This window comes from Eutrigla gurnardus (assembly GCF_963514095.1).
Source record: "Eutrigla gurnardus genome assembly, chromosome: 14".
Taxonomy (NCBI): domain Eukaryota; kingdom Metazoa; phylum Chordata; class Actinopteri; order Perciformes; family Triglidae; genus Eutrigla; species Eutrigla gurnardus.
This window is the reverse complement of record NC_139937.1, coordinates 18,507,802-18,523,882: the sequence shown is the minus strand read 5'-3', so window position 1 is coordinate 18,523,882 and position 16,081 is coordinate 18,507,802. Positions and strand designations below refer to the sequence as shown.

At 43.4% G+C, this 16,081-nt stretch overlaps 1 protein-coding gene across 5 annotated transcripts in view; it reads right to left on the bottom strand.

Annotated features, from left to right (window-relative positions):
* Positions 1-2,586: 2,586 nt before the first annotated feature.
* Positions 2,587-16,081, bottom strand: part of LOC311023865 (collagen alpha-6(VI) chain-like) — a 39,679-nt gene continuing 26,184 nt past the window's right edge. For 4 of the 5 annotated variants that reach the window (XM_084025960.1, XM_084025962.1, XM_084025964.1 and 1 more), the window contains 22 exons: positions 15,682-15,747; positions 15,531-15,584; positions 14,831-14,866; positions 14,629-14,691; positions 14,476-14,538; positions 13,167-13,229; positions 12,857-12,919; positions 11,802-11,852; positions 11,682-11,717; positions 11,177-11,239; positions 10,599-10,661; positions 10,080-10,115; positions 9,954-9,990; positions 9,854-9,865; positions 8,463-8,956; positions 7,324-7,414; positions 6,165-6,818; positions 5,641-5,728; positions 4,920-5,068; positions 3,920-4,090; positions 3,518-3,562; positions 2,587-3,252 (listed from right to left, as the gene is read on the bottom strand). In XM_084025960.1, coding sequence (XP_083882086.1) covers positions 3,080-3,252; positions 3,518-3,562; positions 3,920-4,090; positions 4,920-5,068; positions 5,641-5,728; positions 6,165-6,818; positions 7,324-7,414; positions 8,463-8,956; positions 9,854-9,865; positions 9,954-9,990; positions 10,080-10,115; positions 10,599-10,661; positions 11,177-11,239; positions 11,682-11,717; positions 11,802-11,852; positions 12,857-12,919; positions 13,167-13,229; positions 14,476-14,538; positions 14,629-14,691; positions 14,831-14,866; positions 15,531-15,584; positions 15,682-15,747 — 2,571 coding nt within the window. In that variant the 3' untranslated portion in view covers positions 2,587-3,079. The remainder of the gene's footprint in view (positions 3,253-3,517; positions 3,563-3,919; positions 4,091-4,919; positions 5,069-5,640; positions 5,729-6,164; positions 6,819-7,323; positions 7,415-8,462; positions 8,957-9,853; positions 9,866-9,953; positions 9,991-10,079; positions 10,116-10,598; positions 10,662-11,176; positions 11,240-11,681; positions 11,718-11,801; positions 11,853-12,856; positions 12,920-13,166; positions 13,230-14,475; positions 14,539-14,628; positions 14,692-14,830; positions 14,867-15,530; positions 15,585-15,681; positions 15,748-16,081) is intronic. The other variant, XM_084025963.1, reaches the window with a different exon arrangement.

The window sequence follows — 16,081 nt, the reverse complement described above, 5'->3', positions numbered from 1 at the left end:
TGGACACGCACGCTCAGTACGGTATGATAACTCTGCCGGCCCGGGGAGAGAGACATGCATCGGCTCGGCCCACAGTGCTCAGCAGCAGAGAGGTGACGAGACTAGAGCCGAGCTGTATTGTGTAGTGGAGAGGGGCCAACACACGCTATGCGTAATTGCGCACACACGCGCAATCGTCCTCTCAAATGCGGCTGCATCCGGCCCGGTTCAGCAGCATCAATTTTTTTTTTCCACCTTCAAAAAAGGTGCGTACTGGATTCCGGCTGGCAGCGCCACTGGGTGTTGTTATATATTCACATTGAAATTCTGACATTGATTTGAGCCCCACTGTCGTATGAGTTAGCCCCACCGTAGTTGAACCAGAAAAAATACTCTGGCGCCGCCAGATGGTGCGGCGTTTTTCCTGGTGCTGTTTAAAAACCATGTGAGACAAACTGAGTGAAAACTTTATTGACTCTGATTAGCTAATGCAGATGATGGTTAACAAAATGCCTAGCAACATGTTATTTGTATGTTTAAAATGGCAATAAGATTTAGATTGAGTCCGAATGGACCTTGTTCTCTGCTTCCATTGTGGATGCGGCTGTTCGAAGCTGTGGCCGTAAGGTCTCCGGTGCCTGTCGTGGTGGCAATCCCCGAACCCGGTGGTGGACACCGGAAGTAAGGGATGCTGTCAAGCTGAAGAAGGAGTCCTACCGAACCTGGTTGGCTCGGGGGACTCCCGAGGCAGCTGACGGGTACCGGCAGGCCAAGCGTGCTGCAGCGCGGGTAGTCGCTGAAGCAAAGGTTCGGGTCTGGGAAGAGTTCGGGGAGGCCATGGAGGAGGACTATCGGTCGGCCTCGAGGAAATTCTGGCAAACCATCCGGCGCCTCAGGAAGGGGAAGCAGCCCTCCACCAACACTGTTTACGGTGGAGGTGGGGAGCTGCTGACTTCGACTGGGGATATCGTCGGGCGGTGGAAGGAATACTTCGAGGATCTCCTCAACCCCACTGACACGTCTTCCATTGAGGAAGCAGAGGCTGGAGACTCGGAGGTTCATCCACCCATTACCCGGGCTGAAGTCACCGAGGTAGTTAAGAAGCTCCCCGGTGGCAAGGCACCGGGGGTGGATGAGATCCGCCCTGAGTACCTCAAGTCTCTGGATGCTGTGGGGCTGTCGTGGCTGACACGTCTCTGCAACATCGCGTGGCAGTCGGGGACAGTGCCTCTGGACTGGCAGACCGGGGTGGTGGTCCCTCTATTCAAAAAGGGGGACCGGAGGGTGTGTTCCAACTATCGGGGGATCACACTTCTCAGCCTCCCCGGGAAAGTCTATTCCAGGGTACTGGAGAGGAAAATTCGGCCGATAGTCGAACCTCAGATTCAGGAGGAACAATGCGGTTTTCGTCCTGGCCGTGGAACACTGGACCAGCTCTATACCCTCTGCAGGGTGCTCGAGGGTTCATGGGAGTTTGCCCAACCAGTCCACATGTGTTTTGTGGACTTGGAGAAGGCATTCGACCGTGTTCCTCGTGGCATTCTGTGGGAGGTACTTCGGGAGTACGGGGTCGGGGGCCCTCTGCTAAGGGCTGTTCGGTCCCTGTATGACCGGAGCAGGAGCTTGGTTCGCATTGCCGGCAGTAAGTCAGACCTGTTTCAGGTGCATGTTGGACTCCGGCAGGGCTGCCCTTTGTCACCGGTCCTGTTCATTATTTTTATGGACAGGATTTCTAGGCGCAGCCGTGGGCCGGAGGGGATCTGGTTCGGGAGACACTGGATTTCATCCCTGCTTTTTGCAGACGATGTGGTCCTGTTGGCTCCTTCGAGCCAGGACCTCCAGCATGCCCTGGGGCGGTTTGCAGCCGAGTGTGAAGCAGCCGGGATGAGGATTAGCACCTCCAAATCTGAGGCCATGGTTCTCGACCGGAAAAAGGTGGCTTGCTCCCTCCAGGTCGGGGGGGAGTTCCTGCCTCAAGTGGAGGAGTTTAAGTATCTTGGGGTCTTGTTCACGAGTGAGGGAAGGATGGAACGTGAGATTGACAGGCGGATCGGTGCAGCGGCTGCAGTAATGCGGTCGTTGTATCGGTCCGTCGTGGTAAAGAGAGAGCTGAGCCGAAAGGCGAAGCTCTCAATTTACCGGTCAATCTACGTTCCTACCCTCACCTATGGTCATGAACTTTGGGTCATGACCGAAAGAATAAGATCCCGGATACAAGCGGCCGAAATGAGCTTCCTCCGCAGGGTGGCGGGGCGCACCCTTAGAGATAGGGTGAGGAGCTCCGTCACACGGGAGGAGCTCGGAGTAGAGGCGCTGCTCCTCCACATCGAGAGGAGCCAGTTGAGGTGGCTCGGGCATCTGTATCGGATGCCCCCTGGACGCCTCCCTCGGGAGGTGTTCCAGGCATGCCCCACCGGGAGGAGACCCCGAGGAAGACCCAGGACACGCTGGAGTGACTATGTCACCCGGCTGGCCTGGGAACGCCTTGGGGTCCTCCCGGAGGAGCTGGGGGAAGTGTCCAGGGACAGGGAAGTCTGGGCGTCCCTGCTCAGGCAGCTGCCCCCGCGACCCGGTCCCGGATAAAGCGGAAGAAAATGGATGGATGGATGGATGGATGGCAATAAGATTTATTGAACTGTTTCATATTTTAATGGAATACCTGCAGAGTTACAATACAGCAGAGAGTGTGTTAAATCAAACATTTATGATATATGATGGTTATGGAAGACGTGTTGTTGAGCTAATTTACATAAACACTAACGTTTTCAACTAACATTCAGTTTGAATCTCAAAAAACTTGCATACATCAATCTCCACTGGCTTCATTAAATTAGCACCTGATGTGAAACCAAACCAAACGTGTTCAACTGTCCATCATGCTTAAACAACTTCCAAGAATTCAACTACAAAATGATGAAGGTAAAAAAAAAAAGACGAACAGAAACTAGTTTAAATGTCCCCGAACAACCTCAGCTTTGAATAAAGTTTTTAAAAATTGTTCAAAAAGTGGCCTTTTTCCTTGAAGATGTGTGAGCTTCTTGAATTTTTGGCTGATAGATGTTTGGTGTCCAGCGGGTTCCGATCGGCAACCTCCTCCTCATCAACTCTTCGTCAGACAGAGGTTCTCGCACTCTTCTTGCGTCTTGAAGCGGTTCCCGTTGCCGCCGCAGCCGCCGTACCAGAAGCGAGAACATTCACTCTGCTCGCTGTCAAAGAACCACATCATGGTGTAGGTCTCGCAGCTGCCTTGGTCCTGGCTGAGGAAGCAGCTGTCTGGATGAAGATGTGAGACAGTAAACATCACTCAGCAGTTCTCACATGAAAGCTTCCTGCCTGTTTTATCCAAGTGGCTTCAGTTTTTTGTTTAATTTCTTTCAGGGGGGTTTTTCTGACAATCAGCTGGTAGAAACTAAAAACTTGCTGTCAGGAAACTTTACAGTCCAGACTCTTAAACAGGCAGCACATTTAAAGTCTCAGCATGTTGATTTGAAATAGACTCATCAGGACTCTCACAAATATATCCAGGTGCAGTTTTTACCTTTGGAGACGAAGCTGGCCAGCACGGGCATCGGCAGGTTTGGATCTGTGAGGGATGATGCAGAAGCATCAGGTATTTCGGCAACATCACACAGGAAAGATTCTCTCATTCATCTGAAGACTTCTAGTTCTAGTTTTCGACTTTTACTATTGTAACTGTACTTGTGATATAACACCCCACATGGTACTCAATCAGTCATTTAAAAAGTTCACAATTCAGTAGTTAAACACTTAAAGACAGTGTTAAGTCCACTAAAATTGTGAAGAAGAAAAAGAGCGAGCGAGCAGTACAACAGACTAAATATTCAAGTTAGAAGAACGAGATGTTGTTAATATCACACATTCAAGCTGAGCGATTCATGTGAGGCATCCGCAGGTTTCACTTTGTTCAGTCAGGACTTACTATGAACGCCACATGTCTGGAAACATTCAATTTCCGTGTTAAAGCGGTTGGCGTTTCCGCCGCAGCCGCCAAACCAGAAGGGAGAGCATGCACCGATGTCTTTGTCAAAGTACCACACTTGGACAGAGTCCTGACACTGGAGACCACTATCAGCAGCCAGCTGACACTGGGCTGAAAGCAGAACACACACACTTACTAGAAACGGGAAGAACAATGCTCCGGGCAGATCTTAACATTAATGTTTGATGTTAATTTGACTCTCTTCAAGATATAAATGTTAAGAACTAGTCCAGGAAACACGTGCATTATCAAACATGTATCAAACAGGTTTAGGCCAATCATAGCGTTTGATACGACAAACAATGTTAATAGGAGATCCAATGAAATACGACTAACATAAAGAGATACATTCAACAGTCTGTTTGGATGAGACAGAAATATGACCCGTTGTCAGTAAGTCTGTCTCAGTGAGAGGAAAATGTTAAAAATGTTTGTATGGAAGTGTATTGCATTCACTAAAGAAAAAATCTGCTCTGTATTAGTATTAAGTATTTTGAACCAAAAATATGTGCTCTGTTTTTCTGAATTAGCAAGATAAATGTCTTGGAATTATAATTCAGAAAAACAGCAGATTTTTTTTTACTCAAAATGTTCTTTTTTGGAATTCCCAGATAACTATCTTATTAATTCAGAAAAAAAAAACTGAGCGGATTCGTTTTTTTCCCTGCAAGTGAAATGTTGTAGAGCACTTTGATGCTGTGGTGTGTTAGGACAACTCCAGCCTCTAGGATCACAAGCAGCACTGAAGATATTCAGGCCAGGAAGTTGTAAATCAAAGAGTTATATTATAGTCTGTCAAAAGGTCAACTGAGCAGTAGGTTCAGCTCGTTTCCTACCGGGAGATAATGTTTTGGTTCATCTGATCTGCTGAGTCAGTTTGTTTTAGGCTGCATAAGTGTTGTTTCTATGAAGTCACACTGTAAATAACAGATGGCGCTACCATCAGACAGTGAGACAAATGTCTGGCTGTCTCCTCCGGTCAGAGTGTCGGCTATGTCCAGCTGGCCGGTCCTTCCTCTGATCTGCTCCTGAAACGTCTCCTCTTCCACCTCCCCAAACACGTCTTCGTCCACCACAGCTGTCCCCTGACTGGACACACAGAGGTCAACAGGTCACTCATTCATTCACTATGGGCTCATTCGCCGGCCTATTGTCCAAATCTTCCCGCTGTTACAACTGATGCTGATAATGTTGAATATGTTAATAGTTCCTTCCTTATACAGAACTCTACGGCTGCAACTGAAATTATTTCCATCATCCCCAGGTCAGAAAACACTCTAAATCTCTTGTCACTGTTTTTTTTTTTTTTTTAAACCCAAAGATATTTAGTTATCATAAGAAAACAAGCAAAAAATCACATTTTAGAAGTTGTAACCAGTTAATATTTTACATTTTGCTTATTGTGTCCACTCATTATGTGCATAATAATACATAAGTATGTGCCTTAAGTGTGTTTGTTATATAATATTCTATTTAAAACATTTGTCATACATTTTATATATATATATATATATATATATATCAAAGGAAAATGTATAAATTGTAGTAATTGCACTGTAAATGTAACGTTTTTGACACCCAATTAATTTTCTGATTGACAAATTATTGGACAGATTAAGCTCTGCATAACTCTCCCTGTGTGTTAATTCAGCATTAATTACCTGCTCATGAATATTAGTCCTCCATTCTGTTCAGTCAGCTGGTCACATGTCCGTTTCAAAGAAGGAGGAGGATACCTGTTAGTTCCCTCTGAAATAAACATAAATTCATTCATGCAGTGAGAGGTAATCAATACTTATCTTAAGTAAAAATACAAAACTAAATACATTCACTACATGTAAAAAGTACAGCATTCAAAATCATACGGAAATAATATTCATTCAAATGTAAAATTAGCTATTAGGCAGAAATATGATTGTGATGTTATGCTATTATACAGATGGAACCCAAACCCGACCCGGGAATCAAACCCGGGATCCTCTCGCTGTGAGGCGAGAGTGCTACCCATTACACCACCATGCAGCCAACAGTTCAAACTAGTTCCACATTAACGCACAATCAGGCTGATTCTATATTTTGTGTGAAACCTTTTTATCAGTAGAGTTTCTGTTTTCCTTCTGAAAATTAGTGAAATTGAATTCTAGATAGTTCTGGTGTTCAGAGACAATAATAACTTAAATCTTACTGCTGAGGGTGGAGAGGAAGACCCTGAAGAAGCGCTGGGCGTAGCCCTGCTCCTCGGCATTCAGACTGCCCAAATGTATCAGGTGCTGCTGGACCGGCAGACTGGCCAGCTCCTCCACCTGAGTCCGGTCGTAGCGGTCGCCAACTGTCACCACAAACAGTGCAACCCCCTCACACTTGGCCTTCTGGGAGATGTAGCGTAGCTTGGCTCGGTCCTCGTAAGCCGTCTGGGTGCCCACCACGGTCAGCAGTACCTTTCCCTTTCGGGGCTGGCCAGCCCTCCGGAGCACCTCCTTCAGGGTGAACTCCAGCGTCAGTCCCAGCGCTGAAGAGCCACCCTGCCGTGTCATGTTCTGGATCAGGTGCCTCCTCATCAGGTTGTTGGTCGTGTAGGCCCCGAGGCCAAACTCTGCCTTGATGTCCCGGGTGCCGCTCTGTTGGACTACAGCCACTCGGGCCTGGTTGCCGGCCCTGCGGGGTTGTTGGCTCACAACCAGCTGTTCTACCACGGAGCGTAGCAGCTGCTGGGCGCCTGCGTACTCATTGGCCTGCATCTCTCTAGAGCTGTCCAGCACCATGACCAGGTCCACATCGACCTCCTGAGGCTGCACTGGGTCCTGGATGAAGTTGCACTGCTCCAAACGTCTGCAGGGGTCTGAAGAAACAAGTGATGAATGTGAGCTAACCAAAATTCAAAGGACTTTAGCCAGAAGACTGATGTTAGTATCCTGTTAGAACCAACTTGCTTAGTTGTCTCTACCTAACTATGTTGTTCAGTTGTCTCAACCTAAATATGTCGTTTGGTTGTCTCAACCTAAATATGTTGTTCAGTTGTCTCAACCTAAATATGTCGTTCAGTTGTCTCAACCTAAATATGTCGTTCAGTTGTCTCAACCTAAATATGTCGTTCAGTTGTCTCAACCTAAATATGTCGTTCAGGTGTCTCAACCTAAATATGTCGTTCCGTTGTCTCAACCTAACTATCTAGTTTTGAAATGCATTTTCTTTTTCTTCATTAACCACGTATTTCAAACAGAGACAGTTTCCCTGTAAACGTAATTCATAACATAGTTTAGATGTATGGTAAGGTAATTAGGAGGAGACAGGTTTGCTAAAGTGAACAATTAAGTTCTGACAGAAATATTACTGCATGATTTTACCGTAACAGACAGCACAGTTCTTGACCTTCTTCAGGTCAGCAGCCATGTCTCTCCCCAGCACTGTGAACATGGATCTTCCTGAGTTGTCGACCTGACGAGAAACAGCCGCCGTTGTAAAACCCAAACACATCTCCCTATAATAATAATAATGATGACACTTTGGCTGGGAGCTGCAGGATCAGTTTACAGTCTGGCAGTGGGTGGGAGACATACTCTGAACCCAAAAGGGAGTTGGAGTAAAGTCAGGAGCCAAACATGGAAACCTCAGACGTTAAGAGCAGATGCTGGTCTGAGAAACAAACACTCCGATTGTTTGTAGAGTGAAGTTTTAAAGATAATCTGCTCGTGACTATGTCACCTCAAACTGAAACACCGCCATCCAGATGTAAAGAAGCAAAAAAACGTTAAGAGGTTGGGCGTCTTTGATTTCAGGTTAAGAAGTTCCTCCCTTTGCTGAGCTCGATCTGACACAGTATTGCTATGAATAAGAGGAAGTGTGTTGTGGACAAGCTGAATGATATTCAGAGGATTATCCACTCCACCAGTCAACCATGTGAGCTAATTTTGAGAAAAATTTGCACAGTGAGAGAGACATGTCGATTTTTTAATTGCAATCATTATCTATTGACAGTCGGCTCAAGGTCAACTCACTAACCAGTTTAAGCTTTAACTGACTGTAGAGGCTCAAATATGGTGATTCTGAGCACAAATATGACTCCTTGTCCGTTTTGGTTTTAAATTTGATATATGGCAATGAATATAATCAATACACTATAAATATGTAATGAAATGGATTCAATAAGGTTGAAGTAAGACTTGTGTTTACAGTAAACAAGATTGTGATTTATAGTTGAACAAAGAGTATGATATAACATTCAGTTGTTAATGGTGATAATGGTGAGGAGCTATTCCTAATTTATTTTGGGTATATTATATGCATTTGTACTGAGGAATAGAGCTGTGGTTGGAGAGGTTTAAAATAATAAAACGTATAAAATAAATAAAATATATATCCTAAAAAATAAAAATGAAGGGTTGTTTCAGGTACAGGATTGAAGGTGAATGTGATCCAGAATATTGAGTTATAATAATAATTCAATGAGACAGGATGTCCTCTCTTCAGGGAAACTCAAACCTACCTCCAACGCTCGACCAACAGCCGGAGCGCTCTTCAGCGAGGCTACTGCTGGGACGATGTTGAGGGCCTGGTACTCCATCACTGCGGTGACGATGTCGCTAACATCCTGTGACGGCCCGTTAGAGAAGAAGACAGCCACCTTCCTCATCAAGATTCCTGATCGGACGCGCTTGAAGACGTTCTGACCCACAAAGCGCATGGCGGCCCCCAGCTGGCGGCGGTTGGATGTCCTCTCCAAACCGATGTTTTTCACAGATTCAATCAGCTGAGTCTTGCGCCGGTAGTCCTGGAAACGGATCAGGTACTTGGTGTAGGCGCTGTAACCCACCACGGCCACGCGAGCACCCGTTGGACAGTTGCTCTCAGAGATGGTGATGTCCTCCAGCAGGGCAAGGAGGGCAGAGCGCTGCCTCTCGAAGGCTGCTGGGGTCACGTCCTCCGACATGTCCAGACCAAACACCAGCTCGGTGGGGTAGGCCGGGCACCCTGAATGATCTGAAAACCAACAAAGAAGAGTGAATTTTGAGAAGATGAAAGTAAAACTAAAGCCCAATCCTGTTGTCCAAACTTACAGACTTTGACTTTCCTACAAAGTCTGTAAATCAAGACTTTGATATTGTTATCAGCCTGCCATTGGATGCTGATTCCAGCATTCTGTTCCCCTTATGCTTTAAGCTGTTATTCATTCTACAAAGGCACCGTCGCTGCATCCTGTACATAGTGGCGCCCAAGACATTTGTGATTTTTTTTTAAAGAAATACCAATAAGCCAGATGTTTTTTTCCCCCTTGTCAGGGACGTCACCATTTGGGGAGAACAAAGGAACGGCCTGTATGCAAGGTTTGAAGCCTAAATACGAGGCCTACCCACAAAATTGCAGCCTGAACATGTGCTGAACAGATGATGGTGCAGATTTTTTTTTTCAAAGTCTTAATAAATTCAATAAACTTAATAAATAAACTTAATAAACTTAATAAAAATAAAGAAGCACTCCAGATTTCCATAGAAACATCTTTTTTCTGGACCAAAAGGTCGTAGTTTGGAACAGTTTGAAACATGACGTTAACAAACCAAACCGAGCACACTACAAAACTACATAGTTCAGGTTAGACAATCCACAAAATCATTTCCCTTGAAGCGTAATTCACAATGCAATTTAGTTGTGTGGTATCGTACCTTTAGAAGAGCAGGCTTATGTACAGATAGAAATGTTCTCTCTTCGTATGTTCAGTGATATACCTTACATAAACTTTATACCATGTAAGTAAAATAACCTTCGTCCAACGTCAACAAGCGTTGAGGAGGTTGTGAGGAGACCCCTGGCTTGGTGATGATGAAGTTTTGCTCTCTACTCACCAAACTTCTGTTGTGATTGTTAAATGGAGGTACGTACCGAGGGAACACGCTGTGTGGAGGAAAAATAATTACAACTTAGATTTGAACTGCAGTTACTGATGATCGCTTCATTTATCTTTTTGTTCTTGGACTCTCACCACAGTTGTCTCTGATGTAGGTGATCAGCTGACACTCCTGACAAAACAGAGAAGACGCCACGTTTAAATGCTGACAGTAGAAATGTAAAATGTTGGCAGGTGAAGTGAGTTTTAAGGTGGACGTACAGTCATGCCTTTGCCCCCAGGAGGACCTTTGGGACCCTGAGAAGAGTAGACAAAGAGACACGATTAACCTCTTTAATTCACCTTTATGAATACATCATGTATTGTCACATAGCTCACTTTAACAGGAGCACTGAGACACTGTAGACGTGTCACTTAGAGTTATCAGTGTCAAGGGTCATCGTTGGGTGGTATTCAATATGAGTCAAGAGTTTTCATGCTGAAATTATTAATCTTTCAATCCGTGAGAAGTCAGGTGAAAGTGAAAACAGACTTTACGATTCTTAAAGCTCAAATGATACAAACATACACAAACATATTAATCTCAGCAAACTGTTTTTTTGTATTATTCCTTTGCACTTTGCAATAATTTGAATATACATGGGTGTGGAAGAAAAAAAAGAAAGTATAAAAGACAAAAATGTCTTCAACTTCACAAACAACGTTACAAAGTGAAGGGTTACTGTGGTCTGGATTGCTCTGATTTTTTAAGGATAATGATACTGATGATGGAGGACTCACCCTGTGTCCTGGATATCCTGGTTGTCCATCCACGCCACTCTCTCCTGGCCTGCCTGAGTTCCCCTGCATCCATCACATCAAATAGACAGAAGTCATAATGAAGCCAAAACAAAACGCGCTAATACCACAAAGGTGCTCTTCATTTCAATCCTCATATAAAGAGAGTACAAATACAAATTTCAGTTTGGTTTTGCAGAAGTTTACTACCACATTTTGATCCGGTTACGGGTGCAGCTTATAAATATCAGCTGATATACGTTCTAAATAGTTTGATCAGTGGTCTCTAAAATTCTGATCAGGAGAGCTGATGTCTGCAGGCTCTGTGCAGCATCTCAGCTCCACTGTGTCTCTGGCAGCTGGGGGTTTGAGTGGAGCGTTCAAAAACAGGCAATTAAAGGGGTTTCCCAGAAAGTTTGAGACACTGCAACCTCTTGAGGTCCTTGAGCTTGCAGCCATAAATAACCCAGAATATGACGCATATTTTTGCAGCAGAATGAGATTAGCTGTGGACAGACGCAGAGATGCACACTGACTCACTCACATGACAGCAGATAAATCAAAGTGATGTTGACACTCACGCCTCGACCCAGGTTCCCTTTATGTCCCGGGTATCCTTTAGATCCCTGCACGCCGTCCTCACCCTGAACACAACAACACAGTCAGCATACTTCCTGTTTCTCACATTGGACTTTTACCCCATCAGATACATTATTTTAAAGAATACCAAAACCACGCATATGATAGTGTTGTTAAGCTCCTTTTGCAACTGTATGAGCTCAACGTGTCTAACATCCTCAGTAACATGAGGAGATGATGGGGCCATGTGTTTTATGATGTTATGCGTTGTTAGGTATTTTATTTATTCGAACCCCCCCTAGTCAGTGTAACTAAGACTTTTATTTATTTTGCTCTTGGTGTCGTCAGTCTGACAAGAAGTGTTTTTAAATTAAACTTCAAACTCCAGCTCACTGTGATGTTTGGAGTCTAAATGATTGATTTGGCCCCTGATGATGAACTTTGTTTAATATCTAAGTGAATCTGGATTTGATCTGGTCTGTTATGAGGAGAAACAGAAGGACTCACCACGAGACCGGGGTACCCAGGGAAACCAAAATCTCCCTGCAACAAGAAGGACATTCAAATAAAACACGTCATGGATTCATTCAAACGGAGTTCTGATGAAAAGATGGATCCGTTTCCGACCTTGACACCTTTAGGTCCGTCAGGTCCATAACCGTCTTTGCCATCTTGACCCTGAGACATAGACAGGGGCACATAGATTAGACTTTATATTATACAGGACACACAAACAGTTTCTAGTCTGGTCAAGATCTAGTAACCTTATGCCATTGTCATGGTAATCAACGTCCTTTGCATTTCAATGCAACGCTTTGTATTTTAATTATTATACCTTATATGCATGAGAGCAAAACACCAAAAACAAATAGACAATGATATAAGGGACAGTAATCCCACCTTATTCATCATGAATCAACACGGAAGATAAAGTCTGTGATTGTAATCCAAAAGGCCTTATAAATAAACACCAACAAATATGGATTGAAGCAGAATATTTCGTTGGATAAAATCATGTGGTGATTACATGTGGACTTTTAGACATTACAATTCTCTGGAGTTATTGGAAATGTTTGGATCACACAAGTTTGAAAGAATCTCACGCAGCCTTCACTGGAATTCTAAAAATATAATATTATTAACTACACAGCCTGCAGTTAATAATAATAGTAAAACACGAGAGCAGAGGATATTACTGATGGTGATGTTCTGCTGCAGGGCAAATATAGAGGAAACTCTGATGGGTGTAGCCTGATCTTTATCTGCAGCTGTGCAGAACTGCCATGTTCGTCCGCAGATTGATATGCAGAAAAAAATATTCAAATATTGATTTAGAATTAAAATGTCAACATTGATGTTGATTCAAACTTCAAACTACTTTATTTGGGTACAACCCTACGACACAGTACCTCAATCTTCAAAGTCCAACTTTTGTCCCCATCTCTTGGCAGATATTAATGGCAAAGTAAAGTACAATATCAACAAGGTCCGATTTTCAATAAAAGCTGAATTTCAAAATTGCAGCACATGTCCCGACCTGATTCTACGAGAGTGGAAAGGATACATATAATGTTTTGATTCATATCATACTACATATGATATTATGTCTAATAGTTGGGGTGTAGAGTATGTACACTATGTACACAATGTCCACAAGCATAGCAGATATTTCAGCTACTTACCGCCATTCCTCTGGGTCCCAGTGATCCTATAACACCTTTAACGCCTGGTTCTCCTGGTTGGCCCTTCAATAACAACAACAGTTAGTCATCACAAGACATACAACAAGACACCTAATATTATATTGATTATAATTATAATCTCCAAGAGACATCTTCAAATGTCTTGTTTTTTGTTTCTGACCAAGAGTCCAAAACCCAATTGATTCACTTTGCAGGGACAAACATCTTCACACTGAAAGATCAAGCATGTTTCGCTTGAAAAATATAATAAAAAACGATTGAAGCGACGAGATGAAATAACATCACGTACCTTCTGTCCGTTAGGTCCAAGCCGTCCAGCTGAACCCGGGCTTCCAGCAGGTCCTGGTCCACCCTGCAAAAAAGAAAACAGCACAGTCAGAGCAAATAGTGCTACTACTACTAATGCTTCTATCAAATTAATGTAGCAAGAATCTAAAAGTCCCTAAATATTGACTATGATGGATTAAATACATGAACCATGTTTAATTTTTAGAGAGAAAAGAAACTCTATCACTTGTGACTGTTGTTTGTAGCATCTATTTAACTGTACAACAATCTATCAAAAAGATTATTTATGTCAATAATGTTTACAGCTGTTTGTTTTCATGAACAACTAGGTCATAAATAATTCTGTCGTGTCAGTGGATCAGAGCAGCACAGCAGCAGTGAACAGATCCAGTCTGAGATTAAACTGTAACAGAAGGGTTTTCATGTCAGGGATAATGCCAGCCTAATTATGGGACTCATATTATCAGCCTATTAGACTACTAGACTTTAAATGTGACAACTCTGGAGGAAAAGTGTCCTCAGACGTTATTGTAATACAATTATGTATGGTACTATTTTAGGTGAATAAAATAATGACTCTGACTTTCTGCCTCATAAGTGGAACCAGAACCCAGATATCAGGCATCATCTATTCAATTCAATTCAAATGTATTCATAGTGTCATACCGCAACTAAAGTTATCTCAGGAACATTTCCACATAGAGCAGGACCAGAATACGCTCAGTAGTCCCAACATCACCAAGAACAAGTGTTACAGCGCCACATAGCAGAGAGAAAACCCTGTCTTAGCAGACTCATCAGTCCCAGTCTGAAGCAATTAAGGGGTCAAACATGACAACTGTGAGGTTAACGAGACTTCCCCACACTCGTTAAGTGGAGTCTTCACAGTCACGATTCATTTGCTGAGACAGAAACAGCCCCAACTCTTCAGGAAGAACAGACCCAACAAGATGAAAAGTTATATTTGAAACGTTATATGGAAATGTTATTTAACTACTTTGTACAATCACATTATATTGTATTGTATTACATCATATTGCATTACATTACATTACATTATATTAATATGTGGATATTGTGGTTTTAAAAAGGCAACATTGTTTTAAATATGAGACTTGTAAGGCCAGCTAATCATTTCATTATCTTTTATCACCTATAATTATGACTAAACGACATACATGGAGTTCTTTTCAGGAAACATCCTCACTGTTTTTCACTAAACCGAACTGTGTTCTAAACCTGATCCTTGTTTATCAGGTGGTCCTGCATCAGTTGGTGAAAAGGAGTAAAGGTAGAGGTGTTGTACTCACCTGAGGTCCAGTAAGGCCAATGGTCCCTCTTGGTCCAGGTTGACCTCTGACCCCTCTGGAACCCTGCAGAGACAACATGGATTGATTTACACTCCTCGACTCTTTGAGCTGAGATGAACTCCTCCTCTGACTCTTTATGACCTGATCACTCACCTGTGGGCCTGAAGCACCTGGGATGCCTGGGAGTCCTGGAGCTCCTGGTCCTCCTGGTGAACCCTGCAGGATGTGACACACACACACACACACACACACACACACACACACACACACACACACACACACACACACACAGTTAAAAGGGGGTCTTGTAGAGCAGCACCAGCAGCACTGAGTGTAATCTGACTTCACCTCCTACCTTGTCACCCAATTGCCCTCTTCTTCCATTTGCACCCTGAAAGCCACACAAACAACATGCGCATATTAATGTATTCATCACTATTATTATTATGATTATTATTATTATTATTATTATAACATGATGCAATACGATACGACACAATATCACACAATTCGATACGATGAGATATACCTTTAAAAGTAAGTTAAATTAAAAGTAATTTTCATTCCAAATACAGAAACTCATTTTGTATAAACAGTATTTCCATGTGCACAAGTCCAAAACAAATGATAGCGATCGCCTTCCTGTGGACATATTTCTGAGCAGCTGTCATAAAGAATCCACCTAGGAACCCAAACGAACTATTAAGCTGTGATTTAATAGCAGTAACCAGATCAACAGGATGCTGAAATAACTCCATAATGATGGTGATTAGTAAAAAGTCTAAATTCATGCTTTGTTAGGTCTGTCTGCAAGACGACAAGCTAACAACTTTTAAAATGCTTGTCTGGTTGGTGGGTGCTAGGCTATGCTAACGTTGTAGCTGCTCCATCAACACTTAAAATAATGTCTTCTGATGTGACAGAAATGAGACAAATTAATTTGCTTTAATGTAAGCTATAATTATAATTTAAGCATTTACTGTGTGATATTTTAGATACTTCCTGAGTCGACATTACTACATGCAGAAACAAAAGCGTGAAGGTAAAACTCTCACCGGGTTTCCAGCAATTCCGCTCCGACCTGGCCCTCCGTCCTGTCCAGGTGTCCCCTGTGAACACAGAGACACAGCCCCTCACAGTTATCTTCAGACACCCAACAGACAGCCACGTGACACCGTCTATAAGACAACAACTAGAGAGTCTTACCGGTAGACCAGCATTCCCAGGCTCTCCTTTGGGTCCTGGTCTGGTGTTCTCAGCACCTGGTTCACCCTGTCAGAGAGACATAAAGAGTCTGAGAGATAATCATGTATGGGTGATCTCTGAAAGTGGAGCCTCCAGCTGTGTTTGGCTGATACTAGACATACGACTGATAGTCCAGCATCAAGGGAGTCTTCAGACACATCTAGACAGGCACACTGGAGGCTCAGATAGACACCATTCACACAACGTGCTGCACAAACGTTAAATAATTTTTTTTATTTATACAACCAGAATCACTCATTTGGCTCAGAGGGCTTTACAATCTATCCCCATCAACATGTTTGAATGTTTTCCAGCTCAGACAAGAGACACATGCAGAGTCCTAAAGCTGTTCCATCTGGTT